At 33.9% G+C, this 19,501-nt stretch overlaps 1 protein-coding gene across 12 annotated transcripts in view; it reads right to left on the reverse strand.

The window, feature by feature from the left end:
* The window catches only part of mark3b (MAP/microtubule affinity-regulating kinase 3b), a 132,517-nt gene that overhangs the window by 21,533 nt on the left and 91,483 nt on the right, over positions 1–19,501 (reverse strand). For all 12 annotated transcript variants that reach the window (XR_012395690.1, XR_012395688.1, XR_012395689.1 and 9 more), the window contains 4 exon segments: positions 17,346–17,465; positions 9,355–9,454; positions 1,299–1,411; positions 320–470 (listed from right to left, as the gene is read on the reverse strand). Coding sequence is in view for 8 of the 12 variants with exons in the window: in XM_068215560.2 (XP_068071661.1) it covers positions 320–470; positions 1,299–1,411; positions 9,355–9,454; positions 17,346–17,465 (484 nt within the window). In the remaining 4 variants the exon portion in view is untranslated.

Genomic DNA, 19,501 nt, shown 5'->3' on the forward strand with positions numbered 1-19,501 from the left:
AATTGAAGATTAAAAAAATAAATAAATCAAATAAATCAAATACTGAGATTTTGTGATGCCAGAAGTGCATTAATACCCCTTTTCACCTGACAACCTACATCTGCATCCAAACACAGCAAATCCATTGTGATCATGCAGTACTCCATAGTTTAACTATTAGCAGACATTACACGAGAAACATCAGACCTTGTGAGATCTCATGCAACTAGATATTATCATAACCCTTATTCAATAGTCATCTACTAAGATTTCTAATGACTACTTTAGCTCTGTAGCTGCTCTACAAAATATCATTATGTGAAAAACGCAGTGCATTTACCTTGGTCACTGTAGCGTCGCTGTTTCTGGTTGGTTGAGGCGTTCTTCTGGACTTTGAGGTGAGACGGTGACTGGCCGTTGTTGTGTTCACTGTTGGGTCTGGCCTTCGCCAAAGAGAGGTTACTGCTGGAGCTCGAATCACTCACCTCCAACTGCAATCACACAAATCCATAATCATTTCTGCTAAAATCAGACACTTTGAATGTCTGCATTGAGGTCTGTCAAATGCTACTTTTAGAAAAGGAGTGTAAAAACGTAACGATCCTGCTGGATGAGAATAATGATTGAGTCTAAAACACTCATTGGTGATTTATCGCATTTTCTGTTTGCTAGTTTATTTATTTAATTCATTCCAAAATTACAGAGGCTGAATGAAGGAGGTTCATTCTTTATCCTCACACTGCAGATGGCCTGTTAAACTGTTCTCGCTAGTGAAGCATTACGTTTTTTTTACTTACAAAGTCCGCCATGTAAATCGCAAATGCGCAATGGCGCAACACAACTGACTCTTAAAGGGAATGGGAGATGAGACTCTGATTGGTTTGATGCGAGTTATGCTCAAAACACATCCATAACTCATTAAGAGAATATGCACAACCCTGTTAGATCATACACTGTGGTACAAACCACGTCCTTAAACTAGCAAAAGTGAATTCAGACAAAACCTTAAAGCTTTTGCACCATACAGTTTAGATTTGCACATAGATCGTTTAAAAAGAGAGCCAAAAATGTTGAAAAGTTAAACTAAGTTACTTGTATCAGGAGTTTTAGTGATGAAATATAAATTTATTACGTGTAAATCACTATTACTGTTTTGGTACAGATTTATTTCTATAAAACAATATTTGTAGACAGTATATGTATTTTACAAACTACTACAAACATCAAATTGTTTGATTGCAACTGTAAACAATAAAGCCTTTAGCCGTCAACTGCACAGCACAACCAAACAGCTGTAAAGCAGATGTCAAGTATCTCACCTCAGTAGACTTTCTGCCTAACAGCAGGTACGTCGCTGTGATTTCATCGTACTTCATCCTGGTTAGAGATTCATGGATCTCCTCCCGTGAGTAACCCATTCCCACCATGATATCTGCAACAAATAACACAGATTATTAGGCAAGTCAATGTACTGTAAACAACTGATAGAAAAAAAAACCCTCCACTTTTTACAAAGATTTATTGGTAACGCTTTAATTTAGATCACAATTCATGCTATTAACTACTGGCTTGTTACTTATTACCTGCCTATTATTAAGATATTAACTGTTCAATAGTAGTTATAAAGCATGGTCATATTCTGCATCACTAATCCTACCCAAATCTAAACCCAAGTACTGCCTTACTAACTATCAATGAGCAGATAATTAGTAGTTTATTGAGCTAGTAGTGTTAGTTAATAGCATGAATTGTGACCTTAAGTGTTACCAATGTATTTACCAATAAAATCAAACAATGAACATCACAGTATTTTGTTCATTTTTTTGTTGACGTTAGTTATGGAGCTAATGTTTATTGCTAGAATGTGTTAACTCACAGAGAAATAATTAATGTTAACAAACATGAATTTGGATTTTAATAATGCATTACACTGTAAAACCTAATAAGTTAAGTTAAATCAAACCATTGGAGGAAACTGATTGCGGCAAATTGTTTAGGTTTTGAAACCAATTGGTTTGAGGACTGTAAACTTATTCATATTGAGTCATATACACTTATATATTTTGAGTTGATATGGTCAAACTTTGGGGCCTATCATACACCTGGCGCAATAAGGTAAACAAAGGCCTCCTTTTCAGTTTATTCATGACAATTTGCATTTGTACAATGTTATTATTATTAGCAGTATTAGTTATTATTTGCACATTTATATTTGTTTTAATAAAAACAAGTTTAGATTTGTCCACCAGTCGGGTTTTGGAGACATATGCATCACCATATGGGGATGTATGTTTGGATGTAAACTGGCTTGTAAATAGCAAATGTGCTATGGTGTGACACAACTGACTCTTAAAGGGAGATGAGCGTCTGGTTTAATGAGAGTCTGATTTGGTTTAATGCACATTATGCTCAAAACACACCCATAACTCATTATGAGAATAAGTACAACCCTGTTAGACCATGCGCCTGAGCACAGAGCTTATTTTTCATCCTTAATGCTTTTGCGCCATGCACTTTTGACTTTGTGCTTAGAACATTAAAAAAGAGCCCATTGATTATTAGTAACCTTACCGTCTTAAGTTCAATTATTAAATATTTATGAGTTTAGTTAACTTAAATTAAGTCCAAACAACTATATAGGTACTCAAATGGTTTTAGGAAACCAATTACAGCAAATAGTTTAGGTTGTTTGAAAGTTAGTCAACTTAAATAGGTGGCTGTAATCGGTTTCCTCAAACTATTTGAGTAGCTGTTTAGTAGTTTGGTCTTAATTCGTTCTGTTACCTGAACACAAATAGATTTGATTGAAGCAAAAACTAACATGGGAAAGCATGAAATTACATAAAAGGGGGTATTTTAAGCCAAATATATAATATTTATTTCAGTCAAGTATATCAAGTACAAAACAATTGATCAAGCATTAACCAACCATGTAATAAGTAAACATTTATTATTATTATTATTATTATTATTATATACAACATTTACTATACTATAATAATAATAAATGTTGTTCATTATTAGCTCATGTTACTAAATCCATTGGTTAACATTAACTAATATAACCTTATCGTAAATTATGACCAATTTAAAGTCATAGTAACATTGAGTAGTAACTTGTAGTAAGCATTACATTTTAAAGTGATGAAAACTGTTTTTTTTCGGCAAAATTTCTGGAACCATTTTAGTTTCACTTCCAAAAAAAAGCATTAGGCATTACTCGATCAATGTCTATGTCTTCACAGTCTCACGTGCGAGACTAAATGTGACGGCCAGCTCAATTGAAACGTCCTGCACTCACAGTAAATGCTGTTCAGGACACAAAGCTGGGCTCAGGGATCAATGCAGAGAGTGAAAGGCAGACGGGCCTCCAGCAGCAGTGGAAAATACAGGCCCATCTGACCTCAGTCCCCATCGACCCCTGCACTCTGCTCAGAGCCATAGCCAGCAGCACGTTGAGGGAAGCATGCTGGAACAATGCTCCCATCACACTCAATGCATATTTAGCAGTGAGAAAGATGCCCTTTTTTAAAAAATGTAAGTAGTGTCTGATACACAAGATATTTTTCATAAGAGCCACCAATGCCATGCATCATTTTTTTAAAATATTATCCAATTGTATAAATGAGAGGTGGGTCTTCAGTTGACTGACGGAAAAACTTGTTGTGGCTAATATTTTTTCTTCTGGAGAAAGTCTTGTTTGTTTTATTTCGACTAGAAAAAAAGCAGATTTAAATTGTATTAAAACCATTTTAATTTTAAGCCCCCATAAGCCGTTTTTATTTTTTATTGGGTACAGAACTAATAATTTTTATACAATGATTTGCCTAATTACCCCAACTTAGATAGTTAATCTAGTTCAGCCCTTAAATGTCACTTTAAGCTGAATACTAGTATCTTGAAAAATATCTAGTAAATTATTAAGTTCTGTAATCATGGCAAAACCAGTTATTAGAAATGTGTTATCAAAACTTTTAGTTTTAAAAATTTATTGAAAACAATCCTCTGTTCATTTAACAGAAATATAAAATAATTAAAATTTAACAGAAGGGTTAATATATCTGACTTCAACTGTACATAGATTAAAACATTCAAACCATCATGGTGAAACTCTGGTCCACTATAATCTATAACTTATGAACTCAACATTGCATATCCTGCTATGTGTGACTATTGTAGATGCGCACATTGCATTATCGATGTTGAAATGATACATTTTGCAGCTCTATTGTAAACAGAGGCTTCTTGACAGGGGTGGGTTTAGTGTTTTTGGGGCCCTAAGCAATTCCAGCCAAGTCCTGAAATGCACCCTTTCTACTTTGCTTTCATTTTTTATTTCTATTGCAGTTTGTTATATCACTCAAGCTTCTTTTAGACATTTTAATTAATACAATACTTTTATTTGAAACATTTTTTTATTGTAATATGAATTTACAACTAAAAATAATACATACAGTTAAAGTCAGAATTATTTGCCCCCTGTTTATTTTTTCCCCCCAATTTCTGTTTAACGGAGAGCAGATTTTTTTTAAACATATTTCTAAACATAACAGTTTTAATAACTCATTTCTAATAACTGATTTATTTTATATTTGCCATGTTCAGTAAATAGTAAATAATATTTTACTAGATTTTTCAAGACACTTCTATACACCTTACAGTGACATTTAAAGGCTTAACTAGGTTAATTAGATTAACTAGGCAGGTTAGGTTAATTAATCAAGACATTGTATAATGATGGTTTGTTCTGTAGACAATCAAAAAAATATATAGCTAAAAGGGGCTAATAACATTGTCCTTTAAATGGCTTTTTAAAAATTAAAAACTGCTTTTATTCTAGCCAAAATAAAAACAAATAAGACTTTCTCCAGAAGAAAAAAATATTATCAGACATACTGTGAAGATCTCCTTGCTCTGTTAAACATCATTTGGAAAATATTTATAAAAAAAAAATAAAGAAATTCAAAGGGGGCTTATAATTCTGATTTCAACTGTATATTTCTTTATAAAATTTGACTGCTGGACTGCTCCATGATGGATATTTTATTTTGTAATATTGTTATTACATAACATACATTACATTATTATGATATTATAAAATTTGATTGTATTTTAAATAATATTTAATTTCATAAAAATGTTATTTGTTTAACTCTCACCATACATAATATGATAGAAAATGATGTTATATACAGTTTATAGGTATCATTTATACTTTTAGATATTTATTTGGGGCTGCCAGATTTCCTCGCTTACCTCACTTATAGGTTAAATACACCCGGCTTCTTGAGGCTGATTTGCTTTCATTTATTTAACAGCAAATCAAATATTTTAGAATGATTGTGTGAATAATTATTAGACTAACAAGACAGCTGAATCGGTGTAAAAAAAAAAAAAGTATCAATTCCACGCTACTCTTTTGGAAATAAAAAAAATCTACTAAAAACCCAGTGTGATGCCCCTTGTACTGAACAAAAACCTGAAAAAAACCTTCTCTGTGACCGGGCATGACAGCTTCTGCAGCTCCTACTTTACACATTGCAATAAAGCCAAAACGCATTAAATCTTTGGATCTCTCTTGAACCATAAAGCTCTGGCTCCCTTCTGTAAAACCTCACCAATAAAAATAAAACGATGAGCATGGGGGAATGATGGAATTACATCTGTAAATTTGAATTCCGTTTGACTTACCAGCTAAAAACAGAAAGCATGTGCATAAATGCTTACATGCATTTTAGTGATGTTATTAACCGTTAATATTAAAGAGGCTAATAGCTGTTTTTAAATATGCAATATCTTTTCAGGTACGCATCCAAAGTCTGCGACCAAATGTATTTTTTAATTAGCAATTAAAAATTAAATTCAATGCTGAAATCAACTTATGTAGTGTTAGCATCAACATACTTGTAATAGTAATATTTGAAACCAATAGTTTAGATTTTTATTTTCTTTTTATATTTATTTTCTTTTTATATTTTATTATAGTAACTACAGTTAACAGTCATCAACAACTTGTCCATAGGAGGGCGGTATAAACTGGCAAAGTCAACCAGGACATTAATTGTATGCTTTAGTTCATTGGTTCTCAACCATGTTTCTGGAGGACCACCAGCACTGCATGTTTTGGATATCACCCTTGTCTGCTACACCCATTACAGGTCTTTCAGTCTCTGCTAATGAACTGATGATCTTAATCCCATGTTTTTGGTCACAGAGACATGAAAAACTGCAGAGCAGGGGCCTCATGTATCAACGCTATTTCACGCTTGCGTTTGGATTTACTAATGATGAAATGAACGTGAGAATGTGTGTTTGTTGGTCCGTGCCAACTTCATGTCTGGCTTTTGTGTACTTCTAATGTCTGTTTGTTTTATTTCCATTGGCGACTCCTAGAGGCACTTGTGTTAAATTAAAAATCTTTGAGCCGTGCAATGGCAGCTGTATGGGACGGGATCATCCGCATGTCTTGCAGGTATAAAAGGTTTCCATACCATGCAGTTGACCAGCCAAACATAAAGCGCAATTTGCAGCGATGCCGGTTTTCCCAATGTGATCGGAGCGACTGACTGCACGCACATTGCTGTAAAGGCGCCATCTGAAGACGAATTTGCATTTTCCGTTCAATAAATGTGCAAATAATATGTGGTGCTCAATTGCACTTAACAAATATTGTAGCAAGGTGGCCTTGGTCAACAGATGATTATTCATCACTACAAACAGGATGGCTGCGATGAGGCTCCAAAGTGGCAGGCACTAAGTCAGTTGTAGAGCTGGCGATTGGGCAGCTGAAATGCCGGTGACGCTGCCTTGATAAGAGCGGAGGGGTGCTGCTATACTGCCCTAACAAAGTGTTCCTCTAATACATGTGTGTCTCCCTCAGACACGGATACTACTCCAGACTCTACTCCAGTAAAGTGTCGCCCACAATTGAGGCAACTCTCTCCTCAAAGGGTGTTAGTTCAGCATCTCCTGTCCCCCGCCTGTTCGGTCCACACTTTGATGGTGTGGCGCTGTTATCCTCTTAACCTGCACCTTTACATTGGACCATTTCTTTTTTAATTCGTTCACAGTGCGATGTTTAGACCCCACTGCGTTACCCATGTCAGCTAAACTCTCCCACTCTATTTTTTTTTCTTTTGTTATTAATTCCGGAAGACAAACTTGCAAATAACACAGTTTTTCTCCGGTCTAACTCAGACAGGAGCACCTCCAATTGTCATTCTGTGAAGCTTCTCTTCTCGCATGCTTTTGCCATTGCTTTTTCATTTGGTTTTGCCAAAGTAGAGTCATTACCATATTTATACGGGGGAGGAGGCAGAGAGGGGTTTTGCGCTCGTGCACATGCGCTCGGTTTCACGTTAATTCAGATGTACAAAGAGTACGCAGTGTTTCATACATCCGAATTTTTTACTGCGTATGCACATTTACAGCTTTGTGCGTACGCAACGTTTTAGTATGAATTCAATGCAAGTCTTCGTAAATGAGGCCCCTGGTGATCCCTCAGGAGCATGGTTGAGAAACACTGCTTTATTTAACAATAGTTCGACAACATTTATTAATCTCAATATTTACAAATACATTTTTTTGATAAATTATTGCATGTTAACATCACTTAAAGGGATAGATCACCCAAAAATATCACTTCTGTCATCATTTACTCACCCTGTTCTTGTTTCAAACCTTTTTTCAAGTGTTAGGAGTTCTGCTGAACACAAAAAAGATATTTTGAAAAATGTTGAAAACCTGTAACCATCGATTTCTATAATATTTGTTCTTCCTATGAAAGTCAGTGGTTACAGGTTTTCAGCTTTCTTCAAAATATCTTGTTTTGTGTTATCAAACTCAAATCAAAATAAAAAACTCAAATAAAAGTTCAGAGCCACTTGAGGGTGAGTAAATTAAAATTTTTGGGTGAACTATCCCTTAAATGCACTTTAACATTAACAAAGATTATTAAATGATGTAAAAACATATAGCTCATGCCCAGGGCTTAACATTAACACCTGCCAACGCTGAAATCTACCCACATTTGGCGTGTTAAACAGTCACTCCCACAAGCCACTTTGGCTGGTTGAAAATAATTTTTAAATTGTGGTTTTCTTAAAAGCAGGGTTGGACTATAAGAGTGACCCAATATGCATGCAAATGTGATCTTAGAATCGAGAAACAGCACGACTAACAAAAAAAATTGCGTTCGCGTGAGCAGATGAAAGCAGATAAATACCGAATGAGAGGATGATCACTCCCGCTAACAGCTGATGTGATGCGCGCGACTGTTTAAAGCGCGTACACGCTCTTGTTTTCCTGCTTGAATCGCTATTAATCCCACCCAAAATCAAATTTGCATTTATATAATCTGTGTTTATGTTTACTGTGTTTGCATATTTTTGTTCTCTTTGATACAGAACAGACATAAAGTTATGCTAATGCACCCACAGTCTTGCTGCTTTCAAGAGCTCCAAATATGTCTTTTTGTAAGCAGCACCGGTTGTTTTCGGTTTGAACAGATTATTAATTGGCCTTAACCGTTTGACCACACTTCCATTATCACACAATATGTTTTTCACCTGCTTTCTTTTGCTTACGGTTATTTGTTTATATGGTTTAATTATCATTTTTTACAACAACATTGCTTTAATATGAGATTAACCCTCCATTTATGTGTAGTTAACTGGTGATCTGAGAGACCTTTAGCCAGGACAGATTACTGTGCATATTTTTGATCCATGACAATAATTATTTTTAAAAGTCAATTGTTTTTCTTATTTTTTTTTTAAAGTGTTTTGTTAAATAAAAAGTATAAAAAATATCGATATTTAGCTTGTTTTGACACATCTACAATTTGTGGCTATAAGAAATAATTATGTTTGGTGTGGTCAGAGATAAATTTGGTAAATCCTTAATTTTGAGTTCTGAAAAGTCATGTGAAATAAAAACTAATTGCAGTATAACACTATGAAATCATGACCCATTTGCTCATGCACGACACACAAAGTGGGAAATGAATGAGAAGGCATGTGGACAAAACAAAAAATCCAAATCAAGTAATTTTAGCATGTCAAAGTCATATTTATGCATATAGAAAAAAATTCCCAACAAAAAAATTGTGGCTAGTGAAAATGCAGAGTGGCTAGTAACGTTGGAAAGCTACTAGGCACTGTGGCTGGTAATCAAAAAAGTTAATGTCAAGCCCTGCTTAGTTTATGTTAAAACATTAAATATTACTCGTAACACTTAATTGTAAGTGTTTTTTAGTTTAATCTTGATAGTTTAATCAAAAAGCTTTTTAGTTTAATCTTGTAGCAAACGCACACTGCCAAGATCAAAATAGAAATAAAATGAAATTCGGACTTATTAGTATTTTATATTTCATACCGATTCTCTTCTGATCAGAGATGTCGAGCTCGGGCTCAACAAAGGGTTTGAGCTCTTCCTCCTCACAGCCCGCATTGATCCATCGATCCTTCATGATTTGCTGAAACAGACAAATATAGGCCTGTGAGTGAGAGACTCTGCTAGATCATGAATATTCATGAAAACACAGGAAACCAAATTCATGCTTTAAAGTGGGTCAGCTGGAAGAATCAATTATACTGCGCTGCAAAGAACAATGATCCAATGAAAAAAAGTTATGGGAAAAAAAAAACGTGAAGATTTTTTAATAATGAACAAACCTGTCTCTCACACAGAAGTCTTTTTAAGTGAAAAAAGCTCCTCGTTTTGTCTGATTTATATATGTAATGATGACTTTACATTTTCGTTAGAGGTAATTTCTTAGCCAAAACCTGCTGTTATTATTATGATGAATGAATGAATGAATGGCCATATTGTGCAATTAATTATATTACAAATCTTACTCTGCTGACAATCCTACTAAAGGCTATACCACTACTAAATTGAGTCTTTACAGAAAAATATTGCTTAGTTTACCAATGTGATTATTCACCCATAATATATATTCATTCATTTTCTTTTAGTTTAGTCCCTTTATTACTCAGGGGTCACCACAGTGGAATGAACTGCCAATTTATCCAGTATATGTTTTACGCAGAAGTACTGGAAAACACCCATACACACTTATTCACACACATACACTGCGGCCAATTTAGTTTATTCAATTCACCTATAGCGCATGTGTTTGGAATGTGGGGAAACCAGAGCACCCAGAGAAAAGCCATGCAAACAAGGGGAGAACATGCAAACTCCACACAGAAATGTCAACTGACCCAGCCAGGACTCCAGCAAGCGACTTTCTTGCTGTGAGGCGATTGTGCTACTCACTTTGCCACCATGACGCCCTATATATACACATTTCTCATTGTCCTTCAAACTACCAAGTTCACCTATTTGTCATTTCCTGTTTGTTAGCTGTTAATAATTTACAATGTAATACAATGTAGTATGAGCACTTATACTTTCATATATATTTAATAAGCACAGGCCAGATATTGCATGTTGTCTCCCCTTCTTTATCAACAGTGGGCTTTTGATTTTCTACATGCTAAAAGATTTGGTTGGCAATAAAGCAAATGCCAAAAACAGTTTCAGAAAGTCTGAAGCTCTTTTCTTAAATATTTTAAGGAGACACCAATATCAAAATGTATCATTTATTTTTCATACATACAGTTGAAGTCAGAATTATTAGCCCCCCTTTGAATTATTTTTCTTTTTTAAACATTTCCCAAATGATGTTTAACCGAGCAAGGACATTTTCACAGTATGTCTGATAATATTTTTTCTTCTGGAGAAAGTCTTATTTGTTTTATTTCAGCTACAATAAAAGCAGTTTTTAATAAAAAAAAAACATTTTAAGGACAAAATTATTAGCCCCTTTCAGCTATATTTTTTCAAATAGACTACAGAACAAACCAACATTATACATTAACTTGCCTAATTACCTTAACCTGCCAAGTTAACCTATTTAACCTTGTTAAGCCTTTAAATGTCACTTTAAGCTCTATAGAAGTGTTTTAAAATATCTAGTAAAGTATTATGTACCATCATCATGGCAAAGATAAAATAAATCAGTTATTAGAGATGAGTAGTTAAAATCATTGTTTTTTAGAAATGTGTTGAAAAAAATCTGCTCTCCAGTAAACAGAAATTGGGGAAAAAAATAAACGGGCTAATAATTCAGGGGGATAATAATTCTGACACTATACATATATTTAGGGACCGAGCACCGAACGGTGCAAGGCCCTATTGGAATTGCTCCGTTTCTTATTATTCTTCTTCTTCCGCGGAATGAATCGCGGTTTTGAGGGGCTAAACATGCCCGAAAACTCACGCAACTTTGCACACGCCTCGGAAGTGGCGAAAATTTACGTTTGTTATGGGTCTCGGAAAGGGGTGTGGCAAAATGACTCGACAGCGCCACCTAGAAAATTTAAACGGACGAGCCCCCGACCCACAAATCACGCACATGCACGAAAATTGGCACACACCTCAAACATGCCAAAACATACAAAAAAGTCTCTTGGAGCCATATCTCAAACCCAACAGGAAGTCGGATATTTTTGACTTCCTGCAGCGAAAAAGTAGCGATTTTGTCATTTCCAGGCGTTGTATTTTAACGAACTCCTCCTAGGGATTTTATCCGATCAACACCAAAATTTGGTTTTGTCATCTAAAGGCCTTGGCGATGTTAAATTGCGAAGCTTTAGAGTTTTCATCGATGGGCGTGTCCGTGGCGGCCTCGCAAACTTTGACGATTCGCCACAAAACAGGAAGTCATTATAACTCAGGCATGCATTATACGATCTGCCTCAAAAATGACACGCTTGATAAGAGTCCAGACCTGAACACGTTTACATGCCGATATCCAGATACAGTTATAGCGCCACCTGCTGGCCACAGGAAATGACATGATTTACAGTGTAACAAACTCCTCTCACAAATTTTATCCTATCAGCACCAAATTTGGGTGGTGTCATCTGAAAGCTCTAGCGATGATATATTGTGAAGATCTAGAGTTTTCGCAGAGGGGCGTGTCCGTGGCGGCATGACAAGCCTCAACGCTTCGCCATGGAACAGGAAGTCCTTATAACTCAACCACACAATGTCCGATCTGCCTGAACCTTCACAAGGTTGATAAAAGTCCTCTCCTGAACACATCTTCATAACAATATTGAAGTGGGCGTGGCTAAATGACTCGACAGCGCCACCTACCAAACTTAATCGGACGAGCCCCTGATATACGAATCACGCACATGCACGAAAATTGGCACACACCTCAAACACGCCAAAACATACGAAAAAGTCTCTTGGAGCCATATCTCAAACCCAACAGGAAGTCGGTTATTTTTAACTTCCTGCGACAAATAAGTGGCGTTTTTGCCATTTCCAGGCGTTGTATTTTAACAAACTCCTCCTAGGGATTTTATCCGATCAACACCAAAATTTGGTTTTGTCATCTAAAGGCCTTGGCGATGTTAAATTGCGAAGCTTTAGAGTTTTCATCGATGGGCGTGTCCGTGGCGGCCTTGCAAACTTTGACGATTCGCCACAAAACAGGAAGTCGTTATAACTCAGGCATGCATTATCAGATCTGCCTCAAAATTCACACATTTGATAACAGTCCGGACCTGAATACGTTTATATGCTGATATCCAGATAGAGTTATAGCGCCACTTGCTGGCCACAGGAAATGACATGTTTTACATTGTAATATACTCCTTCCGCAAACTTTATTATATCAGCACCAAATTTGAGTGATGTTATTTGAAAGCTCTGGCGATGATATATTTTAAAGATCTAGAGATTTTGCAGAGGGGCGTGTCCGTGGCGGCATGACAAACCTCAACGCTTCGCCATGGAACAGGAAATGATTATAACTCAACCACACAATGTCCGATCTGCCTGAACCTTCACAAGGTTGATCATATTCCTCTCCTTAACACATCCACATATCAATATTGAGTCTGTCATAGCGCCACCTGCTGGCAGAAGGTAGTTTGGCTTGTAACTCGGCCACACAATCTCTGATCTGCGTGAAACTTCACATGGTTGATAAAAGTCCTCTCCTGAACACATCCACATAACAATATTGAGTCAGTCATGGCGCCACCTGCTGGCAGAAGATAGTTTGGCTTATAACTCAGCCACACAAAGTCTGACCAGCCTGAAAATTTACATAGTTGATTAAAATCCTCTTCTGAAGACATCTACATGCCAATGTTGAGTCACAGTCATAGCGCCACCTGCTGGCAACAGAAAATTACATATAACTCAGCTAAACAATGTCCAATCTGGCTAAAAATTCAAATGGTTGATAAGATTCTTCTACCGAAGGCATCTACATGCAAATCTTGAGTCACAGTCATAGAGCCACCTGCTGACAAGAGGAAGTTTGGCATGAATGTTCGATTTTCTCAGGTTCTTTATATATATCGGCTTAAATTATTATTGTTCGCTGTTCTCTGTCATCCTGAGGCCACTGGGTGGCGGTGAGCCCGGGTGCGAGGTCCCTATCATCGCTGCTTGCAGCTTTAATTTATTGTTGTTATTTTATTGTTGTTTTATGTATATTTCAGTGCTGTCAAGCAATAAATCACAATTAATTGCATAAAAAGTTTGTATTTATATAATGCCTCTGTACTCAGATTCAGCATAAATCCTGTGTATATATAAATAACAAATATATAAAATACAAAACATTTCTAACTATATACCAAAATATTTACATGTGTATTTATAAATAATCTGCATTATATTTTATATATAAATTTAAAGTTCAGATGCAAAAACCTCTGAATGCCGTCTGAGGGTTTCTTTCAGCCTCCTATGTTTATGTTCAGTTATTTCACTTTAAAGACAATGAGACAAACTTATTAAATACTATAAAAGTGAAATTATTAAACCTACACACAGGAGTCTAAAACAATGCTCATTTTACAAGAAAATCTCAAATGGCATTTAGAGGTTTTTTTTTTTTACATCTAAACTCTTCAAATATAAATATACATTTTCTCAAAAAAATATATAAACAATATATGTACAGTGCTCATCAGTGTACATCCCCCACAAATCTCTCATTTAATTTAATATTTTCTATAGGAAACTTTACAAGATTATATTTGCGCATATACATTAGATTAGTCAGTACTGAAGCCAAATATGGAGCTTATCTAACAAAATAACGCACAATAATGGTTCAAAAATTGAGAAAAATATTAAATACAAATGTTCATAAAAAGCAAACATCAAGAAAAACAAAAATAAATATAATTTTTAAATAATGTAGTTTGTAATTTTTAAAAAAATATTTTGCATGCATTTAAATTTATTATCTTTCCATTTCTAAATATGTTCTGTGTCTAAATATTAATTTAATAAATACATCATTTATATTATTTTAATAAATAAATCTGTTTCGTTCAAATGCACCAATATATATTAACCCATATTCACTGAGAAATGGATCAAAATATTCATTTTCAAAATGGGGTGTTTTCAAATACGCTGAGCCCTCTGTATATATATATATATATATATATATATATATATATATATATATATATATATATATATGCAAACACAGTAAACATATACACAGATTATATAAATGCAAGTTTGATGTTGGGTGGGATTAATAGCGATTCATTTTTTGACAGAACTATTGTGTATGCATTTGTATATAAGATTTCATATTATTTATATGCCTATTTAGTGCATTATTGTGTTTTGTTGGTGTTTTCTTGTTCAGTGAATTGATCTAGTCTGTGGCTTTATACGGTTTGTGTATGTGTATTTACATTATTTATATTGTATTAGTGTCATTACACATTTTGTAACCTAAGATAAACCTTTTGACACTATTTTATTTGAACATTTTATTTTCATGGTGTGGTTTGCTTAATTCTTTACCTGGCGCCTTGATCTTTAAGATCTTGCACTCATTTAAAGAATAAATGGTTTTGTTTCCTTGAAAAATGTCAAATAAAAAACGTTAAAACAAAAATATGTAAATAATTGCGGATCACTACTAAAAAGTTACTTTCAACAATAAAGCAGAAAGTGCTCTTGCACATAAACATCAGAGTAAGACGAACACACGGTCGAGTGCACAGCGCCATCTCTCAGATCTTTCATTATTCATCAGTAGACGTCATTTCATTGGGAGTTTCCTGAAACAGAGCTATAATCCAGCATGTGCATCAGTGAGCAGCGTAATATAAAGTGCATCCGCAGCACTCTCTCTCTCTCTCTCTCTCTCTCTCTCTCTCTCTCTCTCTCTCTCTCTCTCTCTCTCTCTCTCTCTCTCTCTCTCTCTCTCTAGAACAGGGCGTGTCAGTCAATCAGCTTCATGTTATATTAATTGGGAAGAGAAAGCATGCTGGGATGAAAGTGTGCATCCTGGCTAAAGCTTGTGATGGAGAGAGAGAGAATAGAGGAAAAGGGATTAAATGTGTTTTTATGGGGATTACGGGACTGAAAGGTTTGTGGTTTTTCATAAATGAAGGTGGCAACGTCTATGACTGACACACACGTTTGATATATCAACATTAACTTAATGTAGCAATAGAAATTATACATGTGAATCAATCCATTGATGCCACCCAGTCACACAAAGTATTGCAAAAAGTGATTGAATGATTATTTCTCTAGTTATTGCTCAATTGAAATATAGTAATTAGAAACACTAAGTAGAGAGTTGATAGTTTTATTGGTGGAAACAAAATAAAACAAGCATAGAGGTATTCAAATAATTATAGGGGCAACCCTTATAAATAAAGGGTCTAAACCAAAGAAAAATGAATGAATCAAATAATTATATACAATTATCTATTAAAAATTTACTAAATGATTTAAAAAACAAATAGTACACATTGAAATAAACATAAAAAGTATAAGTAAAACAATAAATAAAACAAATAATAAAAATAAAATGAAAAATTAAATTAATTGTATACTTTTGTTTTACAAGCAATGACAATTACACAAAATAAAAATAAAATGTAATAAAAGGATGAAATTATTTTACTTAGATTTTATTGCTAAAATGTGTTTTTTAATATACATTTTAGATATGATCATACAATTATTCTCTCTGATATTGTGTAAATAAAAATACCATTAAATTAAAATAAAATCAAATAAAACTGAAAATTAAATGAATTAAACTTGTACCTTGTAATACAAGAAATTGCTATTACGCAAGATAAAAATAACATGTAATAAATGGGTGAAATTATATTTCATATAGAGTTGATAGCTAACATGCGTTTTTTCTTTAAAATATAGATTTGAGCATATAATTATTCTCTCTGATTTTGGGGAAATTAAAATAACATTAAATTAAAATAACATTAAATTGAATTGAAAATTAAATTAATATATTTCATAATTTTTTTTAATAAGCTATTACAATTACACAAGATAAAATAAACTACTAAATGGGTAAAATAATATTTTATTTAGATCTGATTGCTAACATGCTGTTTTAACGACATTTTATATATGATCATATAATTATTCAGTCTGATTTTGGGGAAATTAAAACATGATTAAATTAATTTACAAAATAAAAAAAATACAAAATAAAAAATGAACTAATAAATGGGTGAAATAATATTTTATTTAGATTTTATTCCAAAGATGTTTTTATTTAACATAGATTTTAGATATGATCCTATAATTATTCTGTCTGATTTAGGGAAAATAAAGATATCATTAAAATAAAATAATATGAAATAAAAATGAAAAAATGAATTAATTGTATACTTTTTTAATTTTACAAAAAACAATTAAACACAATTTAATTAAACAATTAAATTGAAAATTAAATAAATAAATTTGAAACTTTTCTTACAAGAAATTACAAGAATAAAAAATACACACGCACGCACGCACGCACGCACGCACGCACGCACGCACGCACGCACGCACGCACGCACGCACGCACGCACGCACGCACGCACGCACGCACACACACACACACACACACACACACACACATATATATATATAGGGCAAACACCTTTTCGCAAAGGGCTGTGTAGTTCTGGGTTTTGTTTGGCCTTAATAATAAAAACCTTTATTTCAAAACTGCATGATGTGTTTACTTGTGTTATCTTTGAGTAATATTTACAATTGATTGATGATCAGAAACATTCAATTGTGACAGATTAAAAAATAAGAGAGTAGTAAGGGAGCTACTACTGTATATATACACAAATATACTATTTACATATATGCAGTAGTCAACATTTGAAGGTGACACAATTTTACCTTTTCAAAATTGTTTCAGTAAGAGAATGGATCTTGTTAAATAGTTTTAGGAGAACTATTATGAAAGGTTTTGATCCACTAAAATGTTGATTACTGTATATATGCAATATATTTATAGCTTCAGCATGTTCTCTCACCTCGAGCGTGCCCCGTTTGACTGGGTTCAGCACCAGGAAGCGTTTCAGGAGGTTTTCACAGTCAGTAGACATGTAGAAGGGAATCCGATATTTGCCTCTCAACACTCGCTCACGAAGCTCCTGTAGGCACAACATCACTGACCGTGAACACCGATTGAATGACATCTGAGGTTCAACAGTCAAAGAACATTTCTGACTAAACATCATGACGCAGGCTTATAGGAATTAAGTAGAGTCATTATTGAATTATTCAGCATATTATTGACTGTGATTCCAAGATTTCGCAACATCATCCTTTAAAGAGACGGTTCTTCCTAAACTGAAAACTGTCTGTTAATTAAATCACTTTCAGGCCATTACAGATGTAGGTGCTTTTGGTGCTGTCTAAACTAATAAAAAACCAATAAACCACAATTAAACAAATATCTGATTGTCAGCGCAATAGCCTAGTGGTTAGCGCACCGAATTATGGTGCAATAGCACGTCAGGGCGTCGCGAGTTCGAATCACGGCTCGGCGACATTTCCCTTCCCTACCCTACCCCCTATCTCTCTCCAACTTCGCTTCCTGTCTCAATACTGTCCTATCTAATAAAGGCAAAAAAAAGAATGCCTTTATTAGGCAAAAATAAATCTTAAAAAAAAAATAATAATAATAATATCTGACTGGATATGATCTAGTCGACACTATACATCACAACAGGGAAGTTTTTAAAATAACAAGATATTAAAGTTTCAGCACAGACTTTTCTTTGGCTTGAGAAAGCCTTTTGTAAGTTGTTTATTTAGTCTGGAACTGTATAAAATAGTTCCAAAAACTTTGAAAAGTATGATAGATAGATTGCTAGCATGATTTTAACATGAATAAACAAGTTTCTAGTATGAATTAGCATGTGGCTAGCATAATTTTAGCATGTATTAACATGTTGGTAGCACAATTTTACCACAAATTAGCATCTTGTAAACATGTTTCTAGTATAAATTAACATGTTACCATGTTTCTATCATGAATTAGCATGTCGTAAGCATGATTCTAGCATGAATTAACATGTTGTAATCATGATTCTAGTATGAATTGGCATGTTGTCATCAAGTTTATAATATGAATTAGCATGTTAATATGATTTTAAACACATTAGTATGTTGTTAACATGTTTCTAGCATAATTAGCATGTTGTTAGCATGACTCCAGTATGAATTAGCATGTTTTATTAAAAGCTAACTTGTTTCTAGTATGAATTAATATGTTGTTAGCATGAATTAGTATGTCGTTAACATGTTTCTAGTATGAATTAGCATGTCGTAAGCATGACTCTAGCATGAATTAACATGTTGTAATCATGATTCTAGTATGAATTAGCATGTTGCTATCATGTTTCTAGTATGAATTAGCATGTTAACATGATTTTAAACACATTAGCATGTTGTTCACATGTTTCTAGCATAATTAGCATGTTGTTAGCATGACTGCATGGCTCCAGTATGAATTAGCATGTTTTATTATTATTATATTATTATAGATAGAACCTAACATGTTTCTAGTATGAGTTACTATGTTGTTAGCATGAATTAGTATGTTATTAACATGTTTCAAGAATGAATTAGCATGTCGTAAGCATGACTCTAACATGAATTAACATGTTATCATGATTCTAGTATGAATTGGCATGTTGCTATCATGTTTCTAGTACGAATTACCATGTTGTTAGAATGATTTTTAACATGAATTAGCATGGTGTTAGCATGACTTTCGTATGAATTAGCAAGTTTTATTAGTAGCCTATTACTATTATATTATTATAGATAGATGCTACCATGTGAATTAGCATGTTGTTAGCATGATTTAACAAATGTGCATGTTGTTAACATGTTTCTGGCATGTAATATGTGGCTTGCATTATTCTAGCATGAATTAGCATTTTGCTAGCATGATTCTAGAATGAATTAGCATGATTCTTTTATGAATTAACATGTTTTAACATGACTTGTATGAATTAGCATGTTTTATTATTACTATTATTATATTATTTGTTATTGTTTGCTAATTTCATGCAGAAATTTCATAAATCACTTTACAAATCAAATCGATAGATAGAATTAGATTTTAGCATTACTTAGGTTCAGTGGTTAGTACAGTCCCCTCACAGCACGAAGGTTG

The sequence above is a fragment of the Danio rerio genome, chromosome 20, assembly GCF_049306965.1.
Source record: "Danio rerio strain Tuebingen ecotype United States chromosome 20, GRCz12tu, whole genome shotgun sequence".
Lineage (NCBI taxonomy): Eukaryota > Metazoa > Chordata > Actinopteri > Cypriniformes > Danionidae > Danio > Danio rerio.